Below are 25,330 nucleotides of genomic sequence, written 5' to 3'. Positions count from 1 at the left end.
TTAATTAATCAAATGTTCTGTATGAAATCATCTTTTGGTTGACTCCTGTCTAGCTTGAAACATGGCATTTTACTGAAGTTGCTCACATGTTGTGAAATCAGAAGTTATTTGAAAGATAGTCTGGCGAGAGTTGGTGGTGAGAAATTACTTTTTCTGGTCTGAGGTGCACTGCTAAAAACCGTGTTTTGCAGCAAAGCCTTTCAGTAAGTAACTTTGAGCATTTGCATTGTCACATGGTAGTCACTTCAGTGAGCTGAGCTGTGTGCTTAGTTATGCATGTGTTCAAATGCATTGCTGGATCATGGCCTAGAATTGTAAGGGGCCACTGGATCCATTAGAAGCTATGCACCAAAGACAAAGGATGTTGATTAAGTTTATTTCCATGAAAGGCTTTATTTGCAACATGCTAGGTAGGCTTTGAAACTCATAATGACAAATTATGCAGGAAGGATGGCACTTCATTGTCAGTGTCCATAACACAATTAGAGCATCCATAACCAGTAGAGCATATAGTCCATGTGACAGACTATCCTTTGGGCAAACCCTTTGCTGCAGGAATGAATATACACTAATGTAGTAACGCAAGAAACTGCCCACGGATTCTCTCTTGAGACTATCTTTGTAAGGTCCTTATGTCAGTTTTCACTGTATATTGGGTTCTACTGCAGTCCTTCCTGTAGGCAAAGCTGGGAAAGACTGATTCAGAATATCTCAAGAGAGTTAGGTTATGAACCTAGTATTGAGAAATCCGAGTAGTGTCTTCCTCTAACTAAACTGGCCTTCTTAAGACGTACTGCCACGTTTTTAGCTCTCTGTAGTTTTATATTGTTTGACTCTTGAAGAGTTGGTAGATTACTATATACAGATAGATTTGAAGAATGGAGAGAGGAGCATCTTCCCATTTCACGTAAGGAGCTCCATATTAACAAAGGATACAGCTGTAAACAGGAGTTCTGTTGATCTTATTCATAGTGTTAGTTTTGTGTATGGCTTTCAGTGGGAAATATACAGAGGAAAAGATCTTTACAGCATATACTGGATGTTTTCATTCTCGGAATTAGAAAATCTAAGGGAAATGGAACAGCAGAAGAGCCAGCGGAAAATAATTTTTAAAATGATGTTCCCTGTGGTTTACAAATTGGTAATTAGTTAAACTGTAGCATGGCTGTTCCAGCGTTTTTTGTTTTACTTCAACCAAGATTTAAATGTCTCATTTGCAGAGAGCTTCAAAAATTTTCTTGTGTAGCACTTTTTTTTTTTTTTAAACCTTCTAACTTTGGATATTTTCAAGTGCTGTTTGAATAATACTAAACAAATATATTTGACAAAAAATTCAAAACCCTGTAAGTGTTATAAAACATTAGTTCTCTGGGTAACAAAAATGTGAAAAACATGTCAAGCTACAGTACAAGTAACAGTAATATAAAATTTATTTGCAAATGTTTGAGTCCTAGGATGGTTTAAAGGACTTGTGTCTTAATTAAAAGTGTCATACACTTAGTAAAAATCCATGTTAGTTGAGAGATTGATTTTTTTTGGAAAGCTGAGTTTTCTTGTATGAGGTAAATGTCACTCTGTTCGTATCTTAGCTTTGCTGCGAGTTAGGACTTGTACTATTCCACCAGGTTGTCATAGAAACGCAGCTAACTGTCATCTCAACTCAGGCTGCTGATGGTTTTATTTGTAGGTTTGCAGGATTATTAAAATTTAACAAAAATTATTGATTTGCTTTTTATTAATGCTGGCTTGTGTTTACCTTAGAAGTTCAGGCTGCATAAAAGCTTTTCCTGATAAGAAAATATTTCTAAGATGTTAAGCTCAAATACCTTAAATGTGTTTGACATTTTCTCTCTCATTTAGAATGTGATAGTAAACTTATATTTTTTTCACAAATCATTTTTCATTTCCTTTTTTTACATTGAGGCAAAAATTTCTTAAATTCGCCTTTTGCTGACTTTTACTTTACATAAAAGATACCTGTAAGAAAAGCATGGAGTGGGTACATCATTGTGGCTAAAATTTGAAGTTTTCATTTTGTATACATTTTCTTGAAGCCTGGGAGAATGCTTCAGTACACTGAGTTTTGAAAGTGTATATATACATTTTATATGCATGTGCAGGAAAAAATATTTAGTTTCCACTCATAAATAAGACAGACAAAACTTATTTACAGTAACTCTCTCTAACAGCCCATGGGTGAATGCTTGTATGCAAAATACTCGAGAGACTAGAATTAACTTTTCACATTGGTTGAACATATGATGTCCAGACTTCAGCAACATTTTTTATTACAAAGACTATTTGCCTAGATTTGAATTTGTACTTCACATATTTGTCAGGATGCACAGATCACTGATGCATTTCAAGTGTAGTCTTTTGTAATAATGTAAGAAATACAGTAATATATTAATTACAATTTTCATCTGTGTAGGATTTGGAAGCACAGGTAACTTAGCTGACTTTTATATACAGCACTCTAATTTGACATTGTCATTCTGACTGGTAACAACTTTGTTCAATGTTGGATTTACTGAATAAAATTATTTCTTGCTGGACATTTTGACATTTCACTTCAGACAACTATGTCATGGTCGTTGACATCCCTATATTAATTCCTTTTGTATGCAGCCATAAAACTCTCGAACAAATTTTAAAAGAACCTTTTAGTCTAGCATGTATACAGTAAGTTGGTGGTATGAAATATTGAATTTCTATCATGGTTTCATATTTAATTGTGTTTTCTGGAAAGGAACATATATGATAACTTTGGAGATAATAGTTTAAACAGTCTTAGTAGTTAAGTATATTAAGTAATCATATTGGCTTTTAGTATAGCAAAAGACTGGTGTGAAAGGCTTAAATGAAATACTGTTGGTTTTCTTTGTTTCTCCATTGGGAGTTATATAGTGTTTATACTTATTATTAGACATGAAAAAAAAGCACATCTATAGCACCTTTTGTCTGAGGCTCTCATTATGCTTTATGAATATTAATTGAATCTCCTACGCCCCTTTTTAAAGTCAGTATTAGAATCGTTTCACTCATCAGTGGGGTGGAACACCAGAGCTGTTTTAACAGTGCACAGCAATGATACACGTCAGTTTGAGGGCAGAAAGTGAAAAAGAATACTATATCCAGTGTGTATACACTAAATTTGTACTTTTTGATAGTGGTGTTCTCATTCTAATTGAGAATAGGGAGATGTGATTGTAGATATACTACTTCATAGTAAGATGCTTTGGAACATATAGTATCAAATGAAGCTATTAAACATAAAATGTATCCATTTGAAATAAATATATATATTAAAAACAGCAGTAGGGCATTTTGGTATAAACACCTAAACTCTGTATTGAACCTTGAGCATTCATTTATAGAAGGTACACAACTAGAATGACTGGCTGTTTTGGTTTGATCGGCTAGCGCGCTCTCTCTCTCTCTCATATCTAACAATTCACTTTGTTACTTTTATGTGCCTTTCCTCAGTCCTGAATGGTGGTTGGATAACTACATAGTTTGTTTAAAGGGTAACAATAGGGTAGGTTTGAGGTCCTACAAATGTGCTAGATCACAGTTTATCCATATGAAGGTTATTGTGTCCAGATCTTTTTCTCAAACAGTTTTGCAGCAACATTTCTACTTTTTGTTTGTTTGAACATAAAACCCATTGACATGTCTGATACAGGTAACACATTGCTAGTAGATATTTTTATTTTTATTCACAGCATTTTGTGTCTGTCCTTCCTACCGAGGTGCAGCATCTTGTAAAGGTCTTCAGGTTTCTTGTAATGTGCATGCTTCAACTCGGAGCTAAAAGTGGCTACAGCTGCATACTTTTTTGTTATCACCAACTTTGCCATATCCATACTTTATTTTTTTCTTAATTGGGAATGAGTAACATTATTTAACAAAGTACCCATGTACATTTTTCCTGCTTGTTACAAATCAATTAAGTGCCTCTTACAGTTGAACTGTATCAATTTACTTATTTACAGTATTGTATTTAGTTGCACCCAGAACTCTGGTACCAGTAATTGGAATGTGAAGTATAGTGGCTGTTTTGTTGAGAGATCATAGAGAACCATCTATGGCTGTTGCTGTGTGATAGTATTTGGGGAATCTGAGTATTTGGTATTTAAATTAAACTTGAAACCCCCCCTCTTTTCCCCCTCCCCTGCCCCAAACTCTTAATAACATAGGAAGATGAGAGTGAAGAAGAACCCAAGCTGAAGTATGAAAGGCTTTCTAATGGAGTGACTGAAATTCTCCAAAAGGATGCAGCCAGTTGCATGACCGTGCATGAAAAGGTACCTTTTTATTTTTTCTGAGTGTGGATATGAACTAACTGTTTGCTTGTTTTTTAAATATCTGTCTGTTTATATGTTATCTTTATCAAAAAAGTTAGAGATTTTGGTTAAGGAACTGACAAATCTGAAGATCGTCTCAGCTAAGTACAGTACAAGCTGAGCTGACTTAATAGTAACCTCTTGTTGGACACTGTTTCTCTCCCTCTCCCCCTCCCCTCTTGGGGTAAGAGGTAAGAATTCCATATTTTGTAAGGTGGAATATTTATATGAGCTACTGTGAGATTTAGTTCTAATTGTCAACTTATCATGGTCTAGTATCAAGATGCAGTCCCAACCATACTTTATCAGGTAAAGAATTCAGCATCTTTTGAATCATTTCAAACAAACTCAGTCCTGCCAGGGAGTGATTTTGTGGGAGCAGGTATTCATCTGTAGAAGACAACTGAGATTTTGTTAATAAAACAGGAAAATAATTAAAATATATTTATTCCTAATCCTTTACAAGCAACCTACGCTCAGTAAACTCAGACCAGAGGGTGCGACTCAAAACCTGTACTAATAACATTAGTCTAAAAGACGCAGGAGCCAAAGAACACTGAAGACAGAAGGGCTTGCACTGATGAGAATAAAAGTACAGTTTTGTGAGAAGAAGATGGAGTGGCAACTTCAACTACGGTTTTTGTAACTCTGTGTCCATCAACTAAGCAATTTTTTTCTTTTGCTGTTATAAAATATTAAAGACAAGGTGTTGTACATTTGAAAGTGTATGACTTTAATGACTCCTATCAAAAAGGTGTTATAATATATTAAAAATGTAATATTACAGTTGTATTTTTGTATATATTTTCTGGCAGACCATAATGGCAGCATACCAGCTATCATTGGGGTATCTGTGATATGTTGTTTTGTTATACATTCAAGATTAAGACTTGTGCTGAGTGTTTCTTTATTCAGAATACTGGCGCAGCTGCTAAAGAGGCACTTTTTAGGGTAGTGAAAGTTCTTGTTTTAAATTTGTTACATTTTAAATTTAACTGTATGAACAAAAAACTCTGAGTCTCTCTCTTAAACATTAAAGATTTAAAATCAAACAGATGTTTTGAAAATTGGAAAGAAACTCCTCCTAGTCTGGGATCTTTTTTCAATTTTACGTGAATTTTTAAACTCAACCGATTTAAATAGAATTTTATGTATGGAAATTTCCAGAATACCAACCTTAACTATAGGGTCACAAAGAGTGACACTACAGTAAGGCTGTTTTAAGTATCCAAACACTCTTAGATTTCTAGCAAACTAGATACACTATTTATGAGGAGGATCAATATTATTAGAAGCTAGGAGATTGGTCTTTTGGGAATTGGTCTATTACAACAGAGAGCCTAAAAGCAAAGGTAGAGTGTAAGCTTTCCTCCCGTCTCCCAGGGATGAAGTGGAGGTTAAGGAAAACCATACAAAAGAGTTAGCATAAATGAAATTGTAGTCCTATTATACGCATACTTCTGATTAGAACAATTTGACTTTGTTGGGAATCCCAAATTCTGGCTTATATAGTCAGACTAATTTCTCCTTGGAATTATTTTTTCTTTCAATGCTATAGCATCATATTTTCACCAGGCTCGCTATCTGCACTGGATGACTAATCGTCCTGGCACCTGGTGCATTCAAGCAGGCCTATGCAGTGGAATAGTCATACCTAGTTATGTCTGCACACCTGATGTTTTATTAACCAGTATTGATTTTTTTACCCGGGGGACTTTTTTCTTCCTGAAAAAAGGCAACCTTGCAGGAGTGAAAGGCATTGCAGGGGATGAATTTCTAATGAACCCCTTCTTTCCCTTTTTTTTGACTCCTCTTTAATGTAGCTTCATATTTTAAGTGCCTGAACTGAAATTTCATTTTAAGCAATTCCATTTTGATAAATCCTTTTAAACCTTGACTTTCTGTAAGGTTATTTTTTAAAGAGTGTGCTGCTTGACTGACATGCTTAGTAGTGCTTGTAAATTTGAGCATTTCATTACTGGTTGCAATGAAGCATGCTCACATGCAGAGAAATACAGAGAATTTAGGAGGCTAGGCCATTTGAGTAATGCTAAATAGAAAAAAAAGAAAAGTGGGAAGGGGGGGAAGGAAAAACCATCTGTCATATATCAAGTAGCCCCGAAGTTTCTGCTGATTTGTTTAGGGTTAGTTCACACAGTTCAACTAACTGTGGGTCTCCTGGAATCATTTGCTTTTTTACATCTATCAGATAAATGTGTAGTTATGTGTATTTGTTGAGAAATGATTTGTCATAATTAGACTATCATAGTACAAAATGGCGGGTGAATGCATGCATCATTAAACGTCAAAATATTAGTGTCAAAGAAAATAAAGAATCAGGATAATATTAAATGCATTGGATCTTTAAATAGCTTTCCATGTTATGGGATTCTGTGTAATAAGGGCCTAATAGTTGATAGCTTTGTTTTTGAATATTTATTGTATTGGCAAAGAAGAATTAAAAGTAAAAAGCTTCTTAATCATTTCCATAGCTTTATTTTTAAGCATGTGTTACCCTTGCTTTCACACTGCATTTTTAATTTGCTGCCACAGTCCATCAGGCAATATGTATAAAGTGCAGACATACCATTAGTTGTCAGTAGATGAGGGTTCCCATGACTCATTCTGACAGCTAACTTGCACGATCACAATAATATGGGCTTCAAGCCTTGTTTTATTCTTTAGTTGCATCCAAATTAAGCTTCGTCCATAGAATATTGTCTTTTAGGTTGCTGTTAAAAAATTAATCTGCTGAATATCCTGGAGTTCTTTACCTGGTGGGATTTTTTTAAAGTTGCAATGTATTTATTTAATCAGTCTCTTTCTCTTTTTCTTATCACAGTTTTTGGCACTCGGCACACATTATGGCAAGGTTTATTTACTTGATGTCCAGGGAAACATCACCCAAAAGGTTGATATTGTAAGTAAAACATAATTTAGAAAAAATGTATTGCGATGCAAAATATCGTGATGTACCAAATAGTAAATAAGGTTATTGGTCTCAGTACACCTGAAATTTTAAAAATACATTTAAAAAACTCCTCCTGATATGAGAGGATGAATATGAAACATGGAAAAAGACACATTGTCTTATGTGGACACATCTCAGATTGCATGTAGGATCTGTTCATCATTACTACAGAAAAGGAAATACATATTTGTGATTGTAATTAACGATAATCATCTACCTCCTCTAGAGGCTCTTGACTTCCTTAAGGTATTAGCCGACTTATTAACCAACTCTTGTTGATTGTTACTATGTGTGCTATCATCTTATCAAGATGCCAAAAGTAATTGAAAATTGATTGATTGCCTTGCTAGTTCAGTTTATCTACTGCAAATATATAAAGCTAATATTTTATGTGAATGTTTTGAAGCTTAGACTCTCTTAAGGGATTGTATTGATTGAAGGAGAAGAGGCAGACTTTTTTTTTTTATTGTTGTTCCTGGAATCATTGAGGATGAATGAAATGTTGAATTTAAAGCTGTGTTCTAAGATATTGAATGCACGTTTTTAAAGTATGGGGGGTTTGAGTGTGTGTGTGTGTTACTTTCTTTTTGCTTTGTTTTATTTTAGTAAAGTTTTTTTTTTTTCTAGCATTATCACAAATTCCAGTGGGCAGACATCACTTTTTCAAAAGCAGCGTCAGCTCTTGTCAAAGTATCTATCACAAGATGCCGACATGTTTGCAAAATAGAACATATGTTCTGAAGCTGACACAGCTAGCTGCACATGAAAGGTGAAAGGTTATATTTTTATATTTGAACAATCTAATTACACAATTCTTTCCAAAAAAATAAAAACCACCAAAAAAAATCTCCTAGGAACAGCCTTTGAAGGAAATTTTATATATTATAGTGGTCAGATTGACAGTGACCTTACTTGAGATTAGTGAAAGTCAGGTTAACTGTGTGTGCTCCATCAGCCCAGCAGGGTAGATGCTGACTGCATTTAATAGATTCATAGATTCCAAGGCCAGAAGGGACCATTGTGATCATCTAATCTGACCTCCTTTATGACACAAGCCGTAGAACTTACCCAAAATACTTTCAGGGGAAGAAGGGCTTTGCCTGGTTCTCTTCCATGTTCTGATTACTTTACACAGGTGCAATTTGCCAAAGACACACACTTGTAATTTTACTCCAATCTGATTTATTTGAGGCAGATCAGAATTTTATCTAAATCCCAATATCTTCATTTTTAAGCTACGCATTAAGGGACTGATCCAAAGCCTATTAAAATCAGTTAGTGTCTTTCCCCTAGATTCAGGCCTGAAATGCATCCGCCTGATAGTTCTATCTACCCCACAGATGGACTCTGTGTGTTACATGCCTGAAACACTTCCTCTTGTTGCAAGTCTCCACTTCCTCCCCGTCCTACAACTAGTGATCGCTAATGCCCCAATCCTACAAGGCGATCCACATGCCTGCACAAAGCCCTGTTGATTTCAGTAGAGTGCACTGCATGGGCATAAGGGCTTCTCTGCACAGATCCCAGGCAGAGTCAGAAACTAAGAATAATATGGATGCCCTACCAGGAAATAGAGGTGTAAAAAAAACCCAGTCCCTCAAAACGTGCGTGTGTGCGTTTGCTTTATACCACAGAATGCTAGCAACAGCTACTGTTTTATGTTTGTTATAGTAAAATTAAGGTAGGTTACTTAAGCATTTCTATTCTAAAATCTCTTTCGCACTTGCTTATAACTCTCCTAAAATTTTACTATTCCAGGTTGAAGTTTTCCAGGTCTTGTTTATTTGTAAGGATAATCGGTTGTATTGCTCTTGGGGCTGAGAACAGTATGTATGTGTGGGGAAAATACACTGTTCCTGTTCAGTTTTAGTATGTTGAATTTTTTTTCCAACTTTGTTCAGCAGCTGTAATGCTTCAGCAGTTGAGAATAGAAAAGCTGCAGTTAAGCAAGGTTTAGGAGAAGAGGTGCCTTTTAAGATTCCTTTTAAAATTGTTTTTGATATGACAGAGTTATGTGGGTTCAAAATTGTAGAGTAATAAAATACATTTTATTAATCACCAGGCATTCTAAAGCAAAGAGGGCTGCATGTGTGTGAACTGTCGCAGCTCTGAAGTACCCTTCCCAAGCTTAGTGTACAATCTCTTGAATGCTGTTTCCCAGGATGGAGAGCTGCAACTACTGAGGCAGTTTGTCCTCATTGATGTGCCTCTTTCCATGCCAAAATCACTGCCGTCCAGTCTAAACTGTGTCTGAAATGGCTAGATTACAGAATATAGAGACATAACCATCAGATGGAGAAGGAACAGGACAGCCTTCCTTCCCCTTTCTTTTTCCGTTTGTCTACCATTTTGCCCTCCACAGGGTTGTGAAGAGAAGAAATCTTTTCAGAAAGGAGAGAGTCACACAGTAACACCCAATCATACCCTTCAAAGGCTTTAGATTTTTTTTAAATGGTCTGCAGTAAGGAGAGCTAGTTAAGCTTGGCTTTTGCTGGGTTCTGTCTCCGAGGAGTAAATAGGCTGAAGGCCTGTTATAATGAATGGTGGAATTTATTATTTGAAGAAAAAGATTGTTCAGGTAAGTAGGATAAGGTTCCTCATGAAAGAAATGTTACTTCAGATTGTAACAATCTTGGAATCATCTGCAACCCTGGCAAATTAAGAAGTTCAAGACTAAAATTTCACACATCTTTTTAAAAAGTTGATATTTTTTAAGCATAGCTTCAGCTTTCTCCTTTTAGTATAGTTAAAAGGACACCAACAACTCAAAGTCTGTCTGTTTTAAAAGAAATAAATTAAGTAATTTCAGGTAATATCTGTGCCCCTGAGTGTGTCTGCCATTTTTGTGGTTTTACAGTAAAACATGGCTGTATCTTAAAAATATTCTTCTCTTTCCCTGTCACTATGTGAAAGACCTACACAAACAGGGAAAACTGGTTATCAGGAGAGACTGTGAAAATTACCATAGATAAAATATTGTCAAATGCAAAAAATAAATGGGGGGGGGGAGTAAAAAATCAAAACACTTCACCCACCTTGTGTATCTAGATTACTTTTTTTTTTAATTGGACCAACTTCTATTGGTGAGAGAGACAAGATTTTGAAATCACACAGTACTCTCATTTATAGTAATCTTAGGAGTTGATGGGAATGATAGTAGGTAAAGATATTTCAGACAGAGACTTGACTATATTGCTTTAGGACCACAAAACCCCCCGACCTCTGCCCTTTAGTTTAACTAAGCTAACCACTATTAGGAAAACTCATTTCTGAGTTGAAAGAGGAAAAAATAGTCTAGAGGCTGTTGTCACTTAGACTCCTCTGAAAACTGACAGATAACTTATGTGATTGTTATGCAAAATAAACGAGACGTTTCCTCACAGTTTTCCCTTGATACTTTCCATTTTTTCCGTTCCATTTTTCTCCTTTCGCTCCTTCCCAACCTCAGGAATATATACATATGGGAGCCTAATTATCTACATTACACTTTTTTCTGTATCATAATGAATAACATTGATTTTGATTCAAAATGTGAGGCTGATTTTGGAAGACTGGACTCTTGCAGTATAGTTCTTCTGTTTGTTTAACTTTGTCAAACGTGCAAGAGATGTGGAAAGTACCTTTGCAGAATCTGACTAATACTGACTAATATTGATTGTGTGCTTTCTATTGAAAACTGAAGTAATTCAGTACCTTCCTATAATACTTTGTAAATTAAAACCAGGCAGCTCTTGAAAGTAGCTGGGCTCTTTGCATTCTTGTTTATGCTTTTTTTTTTTTTTAACCTCTAGGGCTCTTAATTCTGTAAGGTGCTGAGTAGGGAAGAAACTTTCCCTCTGGGCAGGTTATTCCATAAGCCATGAATGTGTTGGCTCCGATTCTGTGGAGACTTAAACATATAATGTACTTTATGCTCTGGGAGTAATCCCATGGAAGTCAATGGGAATACTTACAATGTGTAATTTTTAAGCATATGTTTAATAGTCTTTGCAGGATTAGGGCTGAAGTTTTCTACACCATCTTCCTGAAGCATCTGGTACTGCCCACTGTTGGTGATGGGATACCTGAGGTCAACCAGTGGTCTATTCAAGTTTGAAAATCCTGTGTTCTAAGAAAAATGAGTAGAAGGAATCCACTAGGCCCCAGCAGGTTTTGAGGCCTTCAGGCAGGCAGGATTATATGAGATGTGTTTTCTTGGTTTAGGCCCTGCAATTTGGTGATCTTGTAAATGCTATGCTAATATCCTGGTACAGACCCCTTCTCGTCACCTAGGATGCCTTTGGTCTCACCAGCATAGCTGTCTTTGGGCTTGGCTACACTGGAGAGTTGCAGCGCTGGTGAGGGGGTTACAGCGCTGCAACTCAGGATGTGGCCACACTTGCAAAGCACAGCCAGCGCTGCAACTCCCTGGTTGCAGTGTTGGCTGTACACCTGGTCTGCCTCGGGTGTAGCGATTCCAGCGCTGGTCAGCAAGTGTGGACACCACCAGCGCTTTTATTGGCCTCCGGGGTATAAGGAGGTATCCCAGAATTCCTGTCCACAACAAACCAGAAGAATGGCTGAACTCGGATCTCCCCGTAGCTACTTGCTAAAAAACAAACACAGCTGCTCTGTGCTCCAGCGAGCGAGCCAGCGAAGGCAGGAGAATTGCTTTGGAATGTTCAAAACTGTTTGCTTGAGGAGAGAGGGGGGAGGGGTAATGTTGAGCAACTGTTTATGTGGTCTGACGGCTATTTAGGAGTGCATAATTAGCATTTAGTGAATAAGAGACAGGTGGGGGAAAGGTCAAAACTTTTAAAATGATTGAAGGTAGGCACTGTGTATCTTCCAGTCCTTACAACTTGCAAGGCAGGGAGCTGAGAACAGTGTCAGCTCCAAAAATCCACTCTCTCTGTCTCCCCCACGCTCCCTGTCGCATTCCACCCCACCCCCCTCTTTTGAAAAGCACGTTGCAGCCACTTGAATGCTGGGATAGCTGCCTACAATGCACCACTCCCAACAGCTCTGCAAATGCTGCAAATGTGGCCACACTGCAGCGCTGGTAGCTGTCAGTGTGGCCACACTGCAGCGCTGGCCCTACACAGTTGTACGAACACAGCTGTAACTACCAGCGCTGCAGAACTGTAAGTGTAGCCAAGGCCTCAGTTGGTGACAAGCACTTAAGGTTAACTGATATGCATCCTCAAAGCACTTGTATTTGACAAACTGGAGTTCTTTTGTATTAAGGTTCAGTGCATTGAGTCATATGAAATCTGTCAACTACTTTGAAAATTATGACTAAAATGCCAAAAACAAAAGAAAAAACCCACCCTGATAACTCCACTGACAAAGGATTGTGCAGAAGTAATTTGCAGCCTCTTAATTCCAAATGCCTCCACATCTTTATTTTTGTCTGTCTACAGTTGATTAATATAATTATTGCCTCAGCTGACATCTTGTGGATTAAGGACTTGTAGCTATGAGGAAAGCTGTGCAAACATTTACTTAAGTAACAAATAAAAAACGTTTTGGGGGCAAAAATAGATGCCCTCTTTCCCTGGTGTTTTAATAAACATCATGTTTAAAACAAATATGGTAACTAGTCTTGGCTTTGCCAATGAAGTCCTGTGCTCAGCCTATATTTTCCCCCTCTAAGAGCCACTTTATAAGTAGGGTTGGTTTTTAATATTTAATGTTGCAAAGGTGATGCATGAATGCAGAAAACAAATTTAAATAATGTTTTAAGGCAGTCTTTTGGTAGGAAGAATTGAAATCTTTTTACCATGTAACATTTCTGAGACCATCGAGACAGGAGGAATTTTTTAAAAATTATGAAATATTTAAGAGACACCCCTTTTGTTGTGGAATTTTATAAATTTGTTTCACATCCCTTCCAGGCTCGGGCTTTTTTATATATAATTTACCGTATATACTCATTCTTAAGTCGAATATTTTCAGTAAAAAAGTGATGCATCAAAGAGTGGCGGTTGGCTTATAGAATCATACAATATCAGAGTTGGAAGGGGCCTCATCTAGTCCAACCCCTTGCTCAAAGCAGGACTAATCCCCAGACAGATTTTTGCCCCAGTTCACTAAATGGCCCCCTCAAGGATTGAACTCAAAACCCTGGGTTTAGCAGGCCAATGCTCAAACCACTGAGCTATCTCTCCCCCCAGCCAATAAATGGGTCTACACCAAAATCTGATGATTTTAAACTCTATAGAATCATTGAATTGAATATCTAATACAGGGATTGGCAACCTTTGGCACACGGCCCGCCAGGGTAAGCACCATGGCAGGCTGAGCCGGTTTGTTTACCTGCCATGTCTGCAGGTTTGGCTGCGGATCGCTGCTCCAGGCCAGTGGGGTGGCAGAAAGTGACGGCCAGCGCATCCCTCGGCCCGTGCTGCTTCTTGCTGCCCCCATTGGCTTGGAGCAGTGAACCGCGGCCAGTGGGAGCCGCGATCAGCCGAACCTGCAGACATGGCAGGTAAACAAACCGTCCCGGGGGCCGCATACCAAAGGTTGCTGATCCTTGATCTAATACACTGTAGTTTTTGTATGTTTGGAGTGTCTTCAGGCATGGAGCCCCTCAGCTCCCAGTGACCATGGTTTGCCATTCCCGGCCAATGGGAGCTGCGGGAAGTGGCGGTTCCCATTGGCTGGGAACGACGAACTGCAGCCATAGAAAACCTGAGGGGTTCCATGCCTGAAGACTCTCCAAGTAAACAAAACATCCTGACCCGCCAGCAGCTTACCTTGACGGGCCGGGAGTCAAAGTTTGCCGACCCCTGAAATATAGAGTTGACTTATGAAAGGGTCATGCAGTTTTTGCTATTTTTACCTATCCATTGGGGGGAGTGGGTCGGCTTATAAACGAACGGGCTAATGAATGAGTATATACGGTAATTATTTTTAGGTCACCTCTATAAGTCCTCATATATATGATGTCTTGACCTAACAATTTTTATTTAATCAAGGTGACAGAACAAAATAGTAAACAGGTTGTCTCTTGCAATATTAAAAATTCAAAGGTGATTTTGTTTTAGTTCTAGAATTTACAACCGCATCTGCTCTAACCCCTCAGACAGAGACCAACACCTACAAAATCTCCACCAAGCATTCTCAAAACTACAATACCCACACGAGGAAATAAAGAAACAGATCAACAGAGCCAGACGTGTACCCAGAAGCCTCCTACTGCAAGACAAACCCAAGAAAGAAACCAACAGGACTCCACTGGCCATCACATACAGCCCCCAGCTAAAACCCCTCCAACGCATCATCAAGGATCTACAACCCAACCTGGACAATGATCCCACACTTTCACAGGCCTTGGGTGGCAGGCCAGTCCTTGCCCACAGACAACCTGCCAACCTGAAACATATTCTCACCAGTAACTGCACACCGCACCATAATAACTCTAGCTCAGGAACCAATCCATGCAACAAACCTCGATGCCAACTCTGCCCACGTATCTACACCAGCGACACCATCACAGGACCTAACCAGATCAGCCATACCATCACTGGTTCATTCACCTGCACATCCACCAATGTAATATACGCCATCATATGCCAGCAATGTCCCTCTGCTATGTACATCGGCCAAACTGGACAGTCTCTACGGAAAAGGATAAATGGACACAAATCAGACATTAGGAATGGCAATATACAAAAACCTGTAAGAGAGCACTTCAACCTCCCTGGCCACACTATAGCAGACCTTAAGGTGGCCATCCTGCAGCAAAAAAACTTCAGGACCAGACTTCAAAGAGAAACTGCTGAGCTTCAGTTCATCTGCAAATTTGACACCATCAGCTCAGGATTGAAAAAGACTGTGAATGGCTTGCCAACTACAGAACCAGTTTCTCCTTTCTTGGTTTTCACACCTCGACTGCTAGAACAGGGCCTCATCCTCCCTGATTGAACTGACCTGGATATTTCCACCACATGTATCTGAGGAAGTGGGTATTCACCCACGAAAGCTCATGCTCCAAAACGTCTGTTAGTCTATAAGGTGCCACAGGATTCTTTGCTGCTCTTACAGTTCTAGAATAGTTGCACTTAGTCCTGCTAAAGATTCAGCATCTCCTGGCCAATAGCTGGTTGTCCTCCTTGTTTTGAGAGAAGTCAGATGTCCTGCCAATGTACCTGATGTCTCAGTAGGTTGTGAACAAATGATTCCAAGGCTTTTGAGGATAACCTGAGGCTTCAGTTGTCTTGACACAGCTTTGAAAGAACTTCCTATTAACAGAGAACCCAACTTCTGCAATGAAACAGCAGTGTTTGCTGTGTTCTAGATGCAGTTGCTAGGGATGAAATAGAACCCAGCCGATGGCTGAAGAGACATAATGCAGCATTCTTCTCTGAATAAGATACCTTTTAACTTTTGATGGTATAATCATAGAATCATAGGACTGGAAGGAACCTCAAGAGGTCATGTAGTCTAGTCCCCCACACTATGGCAGGACTAAGTATTATCTGGACCATCCCTGACAGGTGTTTGGAGATTTTTAAGAGCAGGTTAGACAATGGTGATTCCACAGCCTCCCTAGGCAATTTATTCCAGTGCTTGACCACCCTGACAGGAAGCTTTTCCTCATGTCCAGCCTAAACTGCCCTTGCTGCAATTTAAGGCCATTGCTTCTTGTCCTATCCTCAGAAGTTAAGGAGTAAAAAATTTTCTCTCTCCGCCTTCTAACAACCTTTTATGTACTTGAAAACTGTTACATTCCCTCTCAGTCCTCTTCTCCGGACTAAACAAACCCAGTTTTTTCAATCTTCCATCATAGGTCATGTTTTCTAGACCTTTAATCATTTTTTTTGCTCTTCTCTGGACTTTCTCCAAATTTGTCCTGAAACGTGGCATAATGCTCTTGCCTAATCAGTGCAGAGCAGTGGAAGAGTTAATACAACCCAGAATGATGTTTGGTTTTTTTTTTTTTTTTTTTGCAATAATGTTACATTGTTGACTCATATTTAGCTTGTGATCCCCAGATCCCTTTCTGTAGTACTCTTTCCTAGGCAATCATTTCCCATGATGATATTACTCTGAATGGAACTTTTTGTATTGTTTTAGTTTTAGTTTTGTATTGTTTTGTTTTAGTCACAGAGTGTCACTTGTTTTGATAGGCTACTTAAAAGTCTCTGTTCATTACTTTATAATTTTAGTCTGCGTTGTCAGGCTGTGAAAGAAGATTTAGTAGTGAAATGAAATGAAACAAAAGACCAGAATTAAAGGTAAAGACCAATTAGCTGGAAAACCTGTCTTTTGTACAGGGCCCACCAGAATTTCCTGGCTACTTTGCAGTGCATGGCAGTGTAGATGTGGATGTATGCTTAATCTGTCCTTCCAAAAAAAAAAAGAAAAGGGTGATCTGCCTTTTATTTTTTTAAGGAAAATTAATACAAGTATTGTATTTAAACAAGATTACAGTTTTGTGACATAAACTAATCGCCCTTCCAGGACTCAACTTTATTTCCTCTCTAATGTGAATTAAGGGCAAGCATCTGGCTCAAGCTGAGTTTTCTATTTTCTTATTCCTCGGACGTCACAGCTTTAAGTCCCCATCCTGCTCCCATTTAAAGCAGTGGGAAAACTCTTAGGGATTTGAGTGATTTAGGATTGGCCCTTAATGTAGGAGATGTTCTTGTTGGATTTTAAAGAAAATGTTTTTGGACTTTGATTTTAAGACTATCAATTATATAATAACTAGGGCACCTGAATAGTATAGAACATCTATTTAAAACACTTCTGTAGTGACTTCAGATCATTCAGGTTTGCTAAAAACCTAGGAGTAACTTATATACCTTCTTATGAGTATAGATTTTTTCCAGTGCTATAACACATAGTGATAGATCATATTTTGTTCTTATTTGTATTACCTAGTGCCTGGGAGCCCTAGTTATGACCCAGGACCCCATTGGGTTAGGCGCTTTACAAATACCAAACAAAAAGATGGTCCCTGGCCCAAATTTGGACAGTTTATTGCTGGTGAATTGGAATATTTTCAAGTGATCTGGAAAGCTGTTGAAACTTCTCAGTTTTCAAGTGATTCTTCCTGATAGTTTGGCCCGCTGCAGAACCCTTCCGGGGCAGAAGTCATGACCACCCTGCCCTTTTTCATATTACTAGATAGGAGGGGAATCTTGGCTGGATGAGACAGAACAGCTAATGGCCACTGGACTGTTCTAGGGTTTAAAGTTCTTTTGACCAATGAAGGTAAAAACAAAAAAGCTCTTATGGGTATTCTGCATATCATCTTCATGTAATTCGCACATACTTTTGGAATAAATGTTGGAAGTAGGAGAAGCAAAAAGGTTAGACTGACATGGAGGTGGTTGCAGGCTACAGGAAGTATTTATTATGGATGTGTAAATCTTATGTCCAAGAAAAGGAGATAAACTGCACCAATACAAAAGATGTTGGAACTTTGGCACCAGATAGGTGGTTTTTTTCCCTTCACCCATAATCTCATCATCATCCTTTATTTATTTATCAATTAATTAATTAATAGGAGCCAAATCATGGGAGGGTGTGCTGCAGACAAGGTTTTAAATTAGAATTGGTAGAAGAACTGTTTCTTGAGAGTACCTCTGACTTAAAGTGTGGTCCACAATATAAGAAAATATCGGAACCACAGTTTTATGGCATTTTTAATTTGAAGCCAAAGTGCAGTATTCCTGTACTAGTATGGATTAAAAAAAAGAGCCTTACAAGGAAGCCAAATTACAATCAGCAGGATGCTTTAGGTTTTTTTAATGTAACTTGACTGACACAGTAAACTCTGTGTTCTTTTTATTATTATTGCTGTTATATGCTTAGTTTTAGTAGTTCATAAATTTAAGTAAAACAACAAAAAGTAAAGTACATCTTTTGTTCAAATACATAGCTTGCAGCTTGCAATAATTTTACTGTTTGGTATATAAAGATGTCAAATAGTGTCATCTGGGTTTTTTGCCAGCTATTAAAACATCTAGTAGTGTGCCTACATTCATCTCTTAAATACTGTTGGCCATCATGTATCAACTTTTTTGTGGCGGTAGCAGAAATCTCAACCATCGTAAATAGTAGCATATGTTTTATAGGTTAAATTAATCCAAGTCAGATTGTGAAGTTTGTCTGTTCACCCATTGATTCCATTCTACCATAATTTCCTCCTTTTATACTTTTAACACCCCTCTCACAATGTCTGTCTATACAGACTGCACACCTCCTAAGACTAAATTGCCTTTCTACAACTATTTGGTTACTGCTCAAACACACATCGCCCTGTCCTTCTCCTGACACAATGTCACCTTCCTAGAGCTCTAATCTTACTGAGTCCTGACTTTTCTAGTGGGTCGGTTTCTTGTTTCTTGCTTGTATAGCAATTGAACTCTCTTTGTCATTTCTTGATCCAGTCTGAGACTTTGTATTAGATCTGCCTACCATACAGCTCAACATGGCTGAATAGGACTGTCAGGGGAACTTGCTAATGCCATTTATTAATGAGCTGGCAGCTCCCACTCAGGTCTTGATGAATTTGGTCTTCTGCTTCATAGTATAGGAAGAGATCTAGGTAGTGGAAAATGTATTAAAATCCAGTTTCATTTTAAGGATTACCCCCAGAAATACAGTTAATTCTCATATTATGAAATAATGCTAAATTGTAAGTAGATTACAGATGCTATCTTTAATATAGGTTTGTTAATAAAAGAAAACTCTCTCTCTCTGTATGTGTGCTTGCAAAGCACATAGTAACTCAAAAAATGTTAAATCCGATAGAAGACTTTACTACTCTTCTAATAAGTAAATGTACATATTTCCTTTTCAGTCTCTTGATATTTCATTTCCTTAGAACAAAAATAACAATGTCAGGTTGTACGGAAAGCACAATAGCCATCAGACCTTTTCTTTTATTATCATCATCCAGGTTCACTGCATATGTTCCCTGGATTTATGCTGCATCCTGTAACACTTTAAAAAACACTGTACTTAACTTTTAGGCAGTTTACAACATTTTTTCAATGATAGGAGAAAATTAAGTTTGAAATTATAAATGTTATAATTTTTTGAAGAAACTTACACAAAGAGTATTTATACTTTTATTTTGCCTTTTCTTTCAGTTTTGATTTTAGAGGGAAAAGTATTTCCAGAGGGTACTAGTTTAGCTTTTGAAAATCTCTTTATTTAAAATAAATACTACAAATAACAAACTGTTATTTTTGAGGTTAAATAATAACTATGAATGTATCTTTTCACTCCCTTCTCCTTATGCTTTCCAAATAAGCTTAGTTCCTAAAAATATAAGCTGCTAATAGGTTGCTGTACATCTACAATTTGTTAATATTTGAGAGACCACCACTTCCCAGCATAACTTCTTTTAGGAATTCAAGAATTGACTGGCAAAATGCATTTGTTTAATGAGTGACCATCTCCTCTCCCCACTCCTGTTTGAACCCCCATGTACCTCCCCTTCCTGAGCTCCATCTATGTGCTGCTGGACCACCAGGCCAGTGGAATAGTTTAGCTACAGCATTTGCTGTAGTAGGAGTTGAACAGTGTTAGGACTCACACAATGCTGTCTTTTAGCAAAGAGAATACTTATTACATAGATGTGCGTTTTCTAAATCCTAACAACCTTTAAAAGCATAGGGAGGATTTGGACAGGATTGGTTCTTAAGAAGCTAGTATACTGCTGATTTCCAGAACTGTTTTCCTTTTGTTAAACTGCATCTTATATTGGAAACAGCCATTTTCCTGCCTAGATAAGGCAGGGTCCTGTGTGCCTAGTCAGAATTATTCAGAGTTCTGGCATTAATAAAATATTTGCATTAGGAACTGTTTTTTCTAGTTAGAAAGTAAAAATGAACTGAATCCTTCCTGGAGGACAGTGCTTGTTATCTAAGGTGACATTAATGATGAAGCCCCATTTAAAAAAAAAATGCTGTTCTTTTAAGAATAAAAATAATGACATAACAGGGACATAACACAATGAACAAAACATGAAGGAAAAACTAAAATGTTATTCCCACAGAAGGTAAGGTATTGTTGATCTAATACAGTTTCCCTTCTGGAAGATGACTTATTTATTTAAAAAGACATGACAGGGTATATAGTTGTTTCTTATTGTAGCCCCAGTAGAATGCTAAACTCAAACAATTCAGATTGTTCTTAGATGTTAATGCCCTGAACATGACTTGTATAGCTACCGTAGTTACTTTCAAATTAGTCCTTGACTGTGGCACTCAGGAGTTGGCTGATCCCTCCCACCAGGAAATAAAGAGGAGAGAAAAGTTTTGGAACTCTGTATCTTCACACCTCAGAAATGCAATCCTTTGTCTCGAAACTACAGAGTAGTTTGTATGGATTACTAAAAGTAAGCAGGCATTGTATGACACTGGAGTTTTGAAGATAGAAAAATAGATGATACATATGTGGGGTGGGGGAGGGGGAAACAAATGGAGACTTAGTTTTTGTGGTTTGTCAATGCTAAATGAAGTATAGTGGAGATCCTTTCCCTACTATGCCTGATGTTGAAATAGATGCATATGTATGTAAATGCATTGGAGAAATTGTTTGAGATCAATTCAGCTTTATATTTAGTTTTCTCTATCACAGTTAAGATATTGCATATGGTATGCCACATACAGTAGGCTACAGTGCACGATTCAGAGTCCCTTCTCATGTGAGTGCTCTCTCATTCTTCACCACCTTTTTGGTTTGCATATTTAGCTTAGGATCCTTCTGAGAATGAGAAAGGTGGGTTGATCATCACTTAGGATCTCTCTGCCAGACATGGTCTGTGCTTTTCAGATATAACTGCAAACCAAAGGAAACTCCAGAATTGGTCCTCTGGTGACCAAACAATGTAGAATTCCTATGAATTCAACAAGCAGGAAGCTTGAGATTTGTTTTCATATGTATCCTTTCAGTGCTCATTTGTGCAAATATCTAACTGCCAATAACTGAAAATGTACATGGGAAACTGCATTTTATTTGTAGCCAGTGACCTGAGCTTCAAGTTGTATTGCCCCAATGCTTTTATTTTGAAATACATCAGGAGGATTTCTATTTATTTTCCTTTCAGGTAAGAGAGAGACTCATTTCTGTATAGTGGATCTGCTTCTGCCTGATCCAGTATTTATGACTCTCATTGACTTCTGTGACCGTTGGAGCAGGCTCCTAATCTGCAATTCACCTTTAGAAAATGACTTACACAGATAGTCCTTCTTAAATCTATCCTCCTGTATTTTAAGGTTACATGAGAGATTTGTTTGTTTGTTTCTTTTTCTTTGCTGGGTCTCAAAACTTCCTGTTGGTGAAGTCTTGAAGCCCTCTGTGTAGTTGGCAATGTCAGTGCAACACTGCACCCTCTCTAACCTCTAGTTCAGATGTCACTAACTCTTGGAAAATCTGAGCTGGCTAAACTAAAAAGAACTATGGTTTCAATCTGTCTCCTGTCCTGTGAGGTGTGGAACATCCTCAAGTCCCACTCAAGTTGGTTAGATTTGAGGGCACTCAGCACTTCACAGGAGGTGCTTGGCACTTCAGGCTCTGGCCAAAATTCTCTATGGATAGCTCCAATGGCGCGAAATAGTCTTTGCTTTCCAGGGACTTTATTTTGATTTTTTTTTTTTAAGGTGGATGTTGAAGCTTCTATTTTAATTTTTTTTTGTGTTTTATCCTGTTTATCAGAGATGCATGTCTGACAAAAATGTATTTCTGTTGTCATTCTGCATTTTGTGGGAGGCAGCATAGCTATTCTCCTTCCTCAAATGTGGACTTCCAAAAATAACACGTCCTCTTGTTGTTTTGGAACATTTTTACAGTCTGATCAGGAAAAGGTATCTTTCTCTCTTGTACCTCCAATCACTATCAACTAGCTAGTGAAAACGATATAAAATATCAGGGAACTAGTACTAAGCCAGTAGTGATTCTTCCAGTGGTTCAGACATTTAAAACTTAGAAATATTTCAAACTCACTTCCCCAGACCTCCAATTTCTAATGTATTTTTTTAAGGAATTGGGACGGGGGAGGATTTTCTATATAGTCCTTCTGTTTTTAACTGGTTTTTCATAGAATCACAGAACTGGAACGGACCTCAAGAGGTCATCTACACCAGTCCTCTGTACTTACGGCAGGACTAATTATCTAGACCATTCTTGACAGGTGTTTGTCTAACCTGCTCTTAAATCTCCAATGATGGAGAATAACAGAAACCATAATAGAAAAAAAAATCTAGTTTTTCTTGTATGCTGTGAGCTGGGATTAGGTACAAGTGATGCAGTTCCTGAGGTGGGTTTAGGGAGAGATGAGTGTTTTGTGTTGCTGAAATGATCCATAAGAAGGGATGGCAAGCTCTGTAAGGGAGTTCTTTCTACTTTCCTTTGGCCAAACAAGGGGAAAGAGTAGATACACTTGAAAACCTTCAGAGTAGCAAAATTGGCAAGAGATTGCACAGTCTACTAAGAGAAGGAGTAGAAGCCCCATTACTTGGTGACATTTTAAAACTAGACTAGTCAGAGCACCCAAAAAATAATAGCAGGAGAAAAATTCTGTACTGTGATGTGCACTTTGACCTCATATATCTCTACCATCAGTTACTTTTCAAATTACGGATAAACTGTGATTCCATAGGACTTCTCACACTTTCCACTCCCCCCCCCACAGTAAAATGCTACACAGTTCTATGGAATACTTTAATGGGGTAAGGATTGCAAACGTGATCATTAGCCCATTTCTCCAAGTAACTTCAGTCATCCTCAGAGGTATTAAAGCTGAGCTTTGGCTAGTTCTCAAAGTGAGTTCTTAATTCAAGAGCAGATCAGGAAATTAACATTCTGAGATGAATATTTAACTAAAGTTGACCATAGTGGGATACTATTAGTCCAGTAGTTCCCAAACTTTAATCCCTTTCACTAAACCATCAAGTCTCGTGAACCCCCTCCTAAAAATGAATATTGCCAGGGATTTTCTCCTTTACCTGAGTATAAATTATAAAAGCAGTGATCTTGGAAATACTAAATTTGTCTTTATGACATGCTTATTAAACACACTATTTATTATGATTTATCATTACAGTATTTTTATTACATTATGAAAACGGCAACACTCTTCCAAGATCTCATTTTCATAGCTTGTTCACTTTGTTTAAGCCTGTTATAAACAAGGCTCCTATGTTTCATAAAGGAGTATCATGTGAAACAGCATGAAAGTATTTAAGAAGCCAACTCAAAGAGTTCCTCCTACACAAGCATTCAGGTCTTGAGCAGTCCAGGCAAACAATGCAGGTTACAACAAACTTAAACTTGTTCTTCATAATAATTTTAAAAACAATACTAACTGCTGATTTATTTTTAAAAACAACTAAAAATATCCACCTCCCTTTCCGTTTCTTATAAGGAGTCTTGAAGTTTAAATCTCCTCTCAGTGTGATATGCTTGCTTTGATCTGCTTAGCTCTTGGAAGTCCAGGGGCTACAGGCTGCTGGCCCCGTGTTGCCTGGAGTTCCTAGGGACAGCTCCGTCTGCCATTAGGGAATTTTTTCCTGAGAACCCCCTGTAACATTTTGTGAACCCCCAGGGGTTCATGAACCCCAGTTTGGGAACCACTGCATTAGTCTAATGAAAATAATTAGAAGAAAGCAGATTCAGGACTGTTCCTAACTTCTAAGAATTTATAACCACCTGCTCTATATTGTGTCATCTTACCTGCTCATATCCTTGATAGCCAGTAACTTCCACTCAGATGTTACCAAAGCCTCTCATCCCCTCATCACACCTCTGTTTGTGAGGCCTTGCTTCCTCTGGTGACTTTTCTGTATAATAAATAGGGTAGCCTAGAAGTAGAGTTAGACTTAGTGGATTTAATCTTTGAATCAACCTGGTGGCACCAAAGTTTAGACCATGGATGGTAAATCAGGGCTTATAAGTTGGATGTCTTTATTTGGCGCAGGGCTTCTGGAAAGATGTGGCTCTATGCAATTGTATAGGTCACATGGGCCTAAGGCCATCAGTGTTACAAGAGATGAAGGACTTCATTTTGGATCTGTTAGAAATAAGACAGAAGCCAAACTCTGCTAGAAATCAAGCATCAGGCTCTCCAAGTAGATTTATTTCTGACAGTAGTGCCTTATTTTGTCATTCCTAGGCAGACATACTGATTATCTAAATCTGCTCCAGATTTAGAGAGATTCCTTGTTAATTTTTCTTTGGATAGTTTTTTGTGCTCATGGTTGACAAACAAAATTTAAGGAATTCACTGAAATGGAAAATATTGAAATCACCATAGGTTTTCCCATCTGTCTTGCTCTCCCCTAACACATACTGAGATTTAGACAAACATTTTCCTATTCATCCTCGCTCTTAGATTTAGACAAACGTTCATGATCTTTTTCTCCCTCTGTCTGCAGATAATTCCCCTCCCTGCAGAAGAAATAATGGCTTATATTGAGTTATTCAAAGCCCCAAACATTGCTACTCCTTTTTTCCTTCTCACAATACAATTTCTGAGCTTTTATTTGGAGAATGAAGATGCAAGAACTTTACAAGAAATGCACTTAAGCAAATATTTTCACTTTTTTACAATACCTTAATTCCAAAATTATTGGATATGGGTTTAATACATTTATTTCAGATTAAAATTTGAATCTGAAAAATTCAACATACTACTTTCTACCAGTGAAGAACTGCTTATATTTGTAATCCTCATATTTCAAAGTTCATGCCACAGCATGAAGTTTCTCAGATTCTATCAATCAATCGATTTATTGATTGAATGCAAGGTTCTCCCTTTTCTGTAAATTATACTTAAGCCCTGATGTGGTATCAGGATTCACTAGTGGTTGCTTGTTCCTGTGCAGTCACAGAAGTCAATGACACTCTAGCTACGTAAGATTTGTTCTAGATAGCCCAGTGCATCAAGACTTCAGTGTGGGTATATAAAATGCATGGCTTTGGATTTTTCTTTTTCTTCTAACACAAGATTTTCAGTACAAGACATTTGGGTGGTAGGAGTACATCCTTGGGTTCAGCTCAACTTACTTAG

At 37.8% G+C, this 25,330-nt stretch overlaps 1 protein-coding gene across 6 annotated transcripts in view; it reads left to right on the top strand.

Moving 5' to 3' along the window:
* The window catches only part of VPS41 (VPS41 subunit of HOPS complex), a 179,557-nt gene that overhangs the window by 18,999 nt on the left and 135,228 nt on the right, over positions 1-25,330 (top strand). For 4 of the 6 annotated variants that reach the window (XR_003998896.1, XM_030551378.1, XM_030551379.1 and 1 more), the window contains exons 3-4: positions 4,200-4,307; positions 7,189-7,266. The exons of the other annotated variants lie outside the window; for them this stretch is intronic. Coding sequence is in view for 3 of the 4 variants with exons in the window: in XM_030551378.1 (XP_030407238.1) it covers positions 4,200-4,307; positions 7,189-7,266 (186 nt within the window). In the remaining variant the exon portion in view is untranslated. The remainder of the gene's footprint in view (positions 1-4,199; positions 4,308-7,188; positions 7,267-25,330) is intronic. 6 annotated transcript variants of the gene reach the window in all.

Source organism: Gopherus evgoodei, chromosome 2 (assembly GCF_007399415.2).
Source record: "Gopherus evgoodei ecotype Sinaloan lineage chromosome 2, rGopEvg1_v1.p, whole genome shotgun sequence".
NCBI classification, from domain to species: Eukaryota; Metazoa; Chordata; order Testudines; family Testudinidae; genus Gopherus; species Gopherus evgoodei.
Note: the sequence above shows the minus strand (reverse complement) of the source record. Positions and strands in the feature narration are given on the sequence as shown.